Genomic DNA, 6,495 nt, shown 5'->3' on the forward strand with positions numbered 1-6,495 from the left:
CACAGCCCGTGTGGCCCAACACACACACACACACACATTTTGCACGGTCGCAGTCGCCTTCCAAACCGACAACGGCAGCAATAATGACCATTGTTAAAGGGAGGCGTGTCGACACACCGCCCTCCACTCCCGCGCGCAACGGCCGTCGACACGAACGAAACAGCTGATCCGGCCGCCTATGCCCACACGCCTTGCCTCGGAAACCCCAACGCCGCTGCAAACAAACACACAGAGACAAACCACGCAAGCAAATAATCACCGCCTCTCGCACAACAACACACAGCCCGCCATCTCCGTCGCGATCGATACAAAGACACACAATAACAAACACACAAACGAAGCAGCTCCACACACAGCCAGCCACATGACACGTTTCCTTTCCTTCTCCCCTCCCAGTCACATCACGTCGCTCAAACGGAAAGAAAGAAACAAACAAACAAACAACACAGCGCACACACGCAGCAACAACACAGACTCTTTCGCACTTTTCAACTTCCGAACAGTGTGGTGGCCCTGAAAAGGGCCGTTTTCTAGTCTCTCCCACCCACAAGCACGGCCCGCGGGAAGGCCAGCGCCCGCTGCGACGCAGCCTAACCGCCGAAACCGTACAGGGTGCGCCCCTGCCTCTTCAGGGCGTACACCACGTCCATGGCCGTCACAGTCTTGCGCTTGGCGTGCTCAGTGTACGTCACCGCGTCGCGGATCACGTTCTCCAGGAACACCTTCAGCACCCCGCGGGTCTCCTCGTAGATCAGACCAGAGATGCGCTTCACGCCGCCCCTGCGAGCCAGGCGGCGGATGGCGGGCTTCGTGATGCCCTGGATGTTGTCGCGCAACACCTTGCGGTGCCGCTTGGCGCCACCCTTGCCGAGCCCCTTTCCTCCCTTGCCGCGGCCTGTCATCCTTCCTTCCTCGGGCAAAGCAAAACGTGCACAAACAGCAGCTGCAGCGGCTGGCGAGTCGGCTACGGTCTGCGCCCAGCGCGCCCGCCGCCCCCCTATATAGACTCTGGCCCGCCCTCCCCCCACCACGCGCAACCGAGGGCATATAAGCGCAGCACGGAGGCGCGCGGGCCCGTTGTCAAGGCAGCACCGGACGCCGCGCCGCACCTAACCTCCACGCACGCCGCTCCGCTACCGCTACCGCCATGGCCCGCACAAAGCAAACGGCCCGCAAGTCCACCGGCGGAAAGGCGCCGCGCAAACAGCTCGCCACCAAGGCGGCGAGGAAGAGCGCGCCCGCCACCGGAGGCGTCAAGAAGCCCCACCGCTACAGGCCGGGCACCGTCGCCCTGCGAGAAATCAGGCGCTACCAGAAGAGCACAGAGCTGCTCATCCGCAAGCTGCCATTCCAGCGCCTAGTGCGCGAGATCGCCCAGGACTTCAAGACCGACCTGCGCTTCCAGAGCTCCGCAGTCATGGCCCTGCAGGAGGCCAGCGAGGCCTACCTCGTCGGCCTCTTCGAAGACACCAACCTGTGCGCAATCCACGCCAAGCGCGTCACCATCATGCCCAAGGACATCCAGCTCGCGCGCCGCATCCGCGGCGAGCGCGCCTAAACCGCGCCGCGGCACCGCACCGCACAAACAAAAACGGCCCTTTTCAGGGCCACTAACATCTCTCCGTCGCGAGCAAACTTTGTCGGTCGCCTGCCTCTCGCCCCGCAACCCAAAAACAAAAACCACCACTTCCCCGTCCGTCCGCCACACCCGCTCACTCTGCCTGCCTGCTAGCAGCGCGCAACAATCACACATCATCCCTCCCCGGCGCTCAAAGCGCACAATACCCAACGGCCGACGTCACACCGCACGGGTGGCTGGCCGGCCGCCGCTTTCGTTTCGAAAACAAAAAAAAAAAAAACCCGCACTCCACTCCGACGGCCAACGGCCAGGCAGGCGCGCTCGCTCGCTCTACACGCCACCGAAATCCCCGCCGACTCCTTCCGCATCTCAACGTGCCCCCCGTTGCAAAACATAACACACACACACACAAAGGAACAAAACAAAACAAAGACCAGACACGACTCGACAAGACAGACATCCGAGAAGAACGAACGCAGGCAAGCCAACCAACGTATTCAAACAAAACAACGTGACAGAAAACCAACCGTCGGCCGCCGCCACAAACACGGCGACAATCAACCACGACAACAACAACAACAACAACACCGCTTACCGCTACCGCCGCCCACACCCGCCACCGACCCCCGCAATCCAACCACCACGGCACGCAAACAGCATCCCCACGGGCATACAGAAACGCCAGACAGACACCCACACCAAACGCAACACGACAATCAAAACCTTCCCCGACGTGCTTTGATGGCCCTGAGAAGGGCCGTTTTGGGCCGCGCGTCTCTTGCGCGCCACTAGACGACGACGGGGGGTGGGGACGACGGAGTCAAGCGCCAAACCCTTCCATTCCCATCTCTTTCTCCTCTACTCTACTTCTTCTTCTTGGGCGAAGCCTTCGCCTTAGACGGCGTCGTCGCCTTCTTCGGGCGCGGCGCCTTCGGCTTCTTCGTCGGAACCTTGGCGGCCTTCTTCGCCTTCGACGGCGACTTGGCCTTGGCCGGCTTGGCCGCAGCCGCCTTCTTCGCACCCGCGGGAGCGGCCGACGCCGCAGACGCCTTCTTGGCGGCGCCCGCCTTCCGACCGGTCGCCGCCTTCACGCCACCAGCCTTCTTTGCGCCGGCCGCCCTTCTTCTCCTTGCTGGCCGGAGCGGCGCGCTTCTTCTTGGCACCGCCAGCACGAGCCTTGCCGCCCTCGGCCGCCCCCCCGCCGCCGGCGCCGGCAAGCTTGAACGAGCCGGACGCGCCCTTCCCCTTCGTCTGCACCAGCTCGCCCGCCACGACGGCCGACTTGAGGTACTTCTTGATAAACGGCGCCAGCTTCTCCGCGTCCAGCTTGTAGTGCGCGGCTATGTACTTCTTGATCGCCTGCAGCGACGACCCGCCGCGCTCCTTCAGACTCTTGATGGCGGCCGTCACCATCTCAGAGGTGCGCGGGTGCGCAGGCTTGGCGCGCGGCTTCTTCGCAGACGACGCAGACTTGGCCTTCTTCGTAGTGCCGGTGGCGGCGGGTGCCGCAGCAGTCTCGTTCGTAGCCGCCTGATCTGCCATTTCGACGACGCGCGTAACACACAGCGAGAGCGAGCGGGACGGCAGGCACGCAAGCACAGCACAGCACAGCAGCAGAGCAGAGAATCACAAGGCCCAGCCAGTGTCGCGGGCGGGCGCGGACGGCCGAGAGAGCGGCCGCCACTCTGCGCGCCGCCGCGCCGCGCCTCCCGCGCTTGCTACCGCCCAACGTCCGACAGCCTGTGCGGAGCAGCCCCAAACCTGCGCCACAACCGCCCGCGCCTTTCAAACCACCGAGGATGGGGCTACACACAGCCACACCACAGTCGCCAACCAGTCGCCACGGCAGCGCCGCAAACCACGGCCAAACTGCAGCTACCGCGCGCTACAGCCTGGGTCGGCCCGCCGAGAATCGCCGCCCCCGCCCAAATGCCGCCCCCACAGCCCCAGCCGACGACCCGCCACAATGGCCAAACCTTCGGCAAAACTCCCACACCGTCGCCGCGGCAGCCCGGCCAGCGCGGCCGGCGCCACAGCCACACAAGCCGAGGCGTGCGGCGATGACGGCCGTGCAAACGCGCCTCCGCCGCCCCATCGCCTTCCGTCGCCCTCCCGCCGTTTCCCGATCGGCCCGCAGCCGTCGGGCCACATCGCGCGCCGTCCTCCTCCTCTCGCCCGCCAACATTCACAGCCGCTTCTCAAACAATTGCCCGCCGCAAACGGACGCCGCCTGCGCAACAGGCGCCGCCGCCCCTCGACCGAGGCAAACCGCAATCCGAATCTACAGACCAACCCAATCTGCCGTCAAGCACACACGACAGCCGACCTTACACGTTACGCGTTACACATTACGTTTACACGTCTACGTTAGGTTAGGTTAGGTGGACGTGGGTTAGGTTAAGGGGACTTGGGTTAGGTTAAGCGTCAAACTTAGGTTAAGCATTCAAACACGTCAGGCGTCAGAGGTTAGGTTAGGTTAGGTTAGGTTAGGTTAGGTTACACGTTAGGTTAAGGGGTCAGTGCTAGGTTAAGAAGCGTCAAACGTAGGTTAACACTCTAAGCGCCAAGCCCGTAAAATTTACGGGCCTGGGATCGCGCGAAAATCACCAAGCCCGTAAAATTTACGGGCCGCTACATTTAATTTCATTCAAAACACTGCAACGTTATTTCTACGGGTTTGGCCAGCGCTATACGTTTTTCAGATGTTTATTAACAAAATGCGTCCATAGATGTCACGGCAGCGCTGTAATTCATGTTAAAACTTATCTTTGCGTTCTCAGTCTGTATATCATTCAGTTGTTTGTCATCATGTTTCGGCGCGGTTTATCAGACGCAGAAATTGCGGATTTGATCAATCATAGCGACACTCTGGATAATGTAGAGAGTGATTCAGACGATTCTGAATGCAATGGTGTGTTTGAAGGTACGTATTTCCGAATTTTCCACGTAATTGTGCAGTACGCACATATCTGTTGAACATGTGTAAACGATGTATGTAGTTACACATAATGTGATATTCTTTTTAGAAGACGAGATTGATGACAGTTTGTCTTCAGATGAAGACGAGAATGATGTTGAAGGTGTTGCTTCAAATCCAGCAGCTGTGCCGTATCCGAAAGACAGTGAGTGGACTGCAGTTGACACCTACCGACCTCTGCCTGTCAACACGACACCCAGGCAGATACTAGTGGATATTGATGAGTCGAGTTCTGTACTGGATTGCAGTAAAGTGTTCCTTACTGACAGTGACGTAAATGAACTCAAGAGACAGACAAATTTGTATGCATCACAGACAATACAGAAGAAAAGAAGAGGAAATAATCTGAAGCCCCATTCAGTTTTGAGTTCGTGGAAGCCAGTGACTATAAGTGAGATGAGGCGTTTCTTGGGTATTATTTTCCACATGTGTGTTTCGAAAAAGCCAAAAATTGCGGACCATTGGAGCACTAATCCTGTTCTTAGTTGTAACTTTTGTCCCCATGTCATGAGCCGTTTGCGTTTCACTCAGATACTGTCATGCTTGCATCTTGTTGACAATTCAAATCAGAAAAAACCAGGCGAAGATGGATTTCATCCACTTTACAAAGTTTTGCCATATTATAATAATTTGAAGGAGCGATGTATCCAGGCATATCGTCCCTCAGAAAAAGTGACAATTGATGAAGGAATTTGCCCATTTCGAGGTCGTGTGAGTTTCCGTGTTTACATGCAAAATAAGCCTCATAAGTATGGACTGAAAGTATATGCTGTTGCTGAAGCCAGTAGTGGCTATGTTGTAAATTTTGAAGTTTATGCTGGTAAGCATATTGTTGACAATTCTTCGTCTGCGGTTATTTTGCGATTGTTGTCTGACAGCAGCTTGCTGAACAAAGGCCACACTGTGTATTTAGATCGATTTTATTCCAGTCCAGAGCTATTTCAGCAACTGGCAGAGAAAGGCACTGGAGCTGTTGGTACTGTGAACAAATCCAGGAAAGGATTGCCTAAAGATTTAGTATCTGCTAAGCTGAAAAAGGGCGAAATGTCTTTTCGGCGTAAAGATAATGTATTGGCAATGAAGTGGAAAGATAAGAGAGATGTGTATACATTGTCTACAAGGCATCAAGCAACATTTGGTACGCATACTAAGAGAAATGGGTCTGTAGTATTGAAACCACTTCAGGTACTTGATTACAACCTCAATAAAATTGGAGTGGATATTGGAGACCAACGCCTGCAGTACAATCCGTTCCAGCACAGAACTGTGAAATGGTGGCGAAAATTATATTTCCATTTGCTGCTTATGGGAGTATCAAATGCATTTTGGCTGTACAATGCAGTGCACAGGAAGAAAATTACAATAACAGACTTTATAACAGTGCTTGCAGTTCAGCTTGTTGAAGACGACACACTTGAATTCATTCCAAGAAATGAAGGAACTGTAGGTCGGCTAACAAAGAGACATTTTTTGCAGCACATACCTGCAACTACTAAGAAGTATGCTGCTCGTGTGTGTCACGTGTGCAGTTCCAGGAGCAAGAAACAGAGTGGCAAGGCTTCTCGCAAAGAGACACGATACGAATGTGAACAGTGTGGCGTTGCACTCTGCCTGGAACCTTGCTTTAAAATTTTCCACACTAAAAAACAATATGATTCTGTGTGAAATTTATATGTAATACTGTATACTATCAGAAACATGTAATGTAGTGCCACAATTTTGGTTAAAAATAAATCACAATTGTATTCCCTTATTCGTATGACTTTTTCTAAATTCTTAAAACATCTAAGTGATTTCTATAACTGTACCTTAAAGCTGTGCATTGTAAAGTAGTTTCTTTCACTCAGAATTAAAGTAGAAATGTGCAGCTTCAAGATGGTACCAAATTTGCCACAATCCAAACAGTAGATTTGATGCAGTAATTTTTTTAATATTGGTA

General features: G+C 54.7%; 1 protein-coding gene across 1 annotated transcript; it reads left to right on the forward strand.

The window, feature by feature from the left end:
- Positions 1-4,568: 4,568 nt before the first annotated feature.
- On the forward strand, positions 4,569-6,221 carry LOC124593521 (piggyBac transposable element-derived protein 4-like). Its single transcript, XM_047131937.1, has one exon. It carries the CDS (start codon positions 4,569-4,571, stop codon positions 6,219-6,221), a length of 1,653 nt encoding a protein of 550 aa, XP_046987893.1.
- Positions 6,222-6,495: the final 274 nt, after the last annotated feature.

This window comes from Schistocerca americana, unplaced genomic scaffold (genome assembly GCF_021461395.2).
Source record: "Schistocerca americana isolate TAMUIC-IGC-003095 unplaced genomic scaffold, iqSchAmer2.1 HiC_scaffold_99, whole genome shotgun sequence".
Classification (NCBI taxonomy): domain Eukaryota; kingdom Metazoa; phylum Arthropoda; class Insecta; order Orthoptera; family Acrididae; genus Schistocerca; species Schistocerca americana.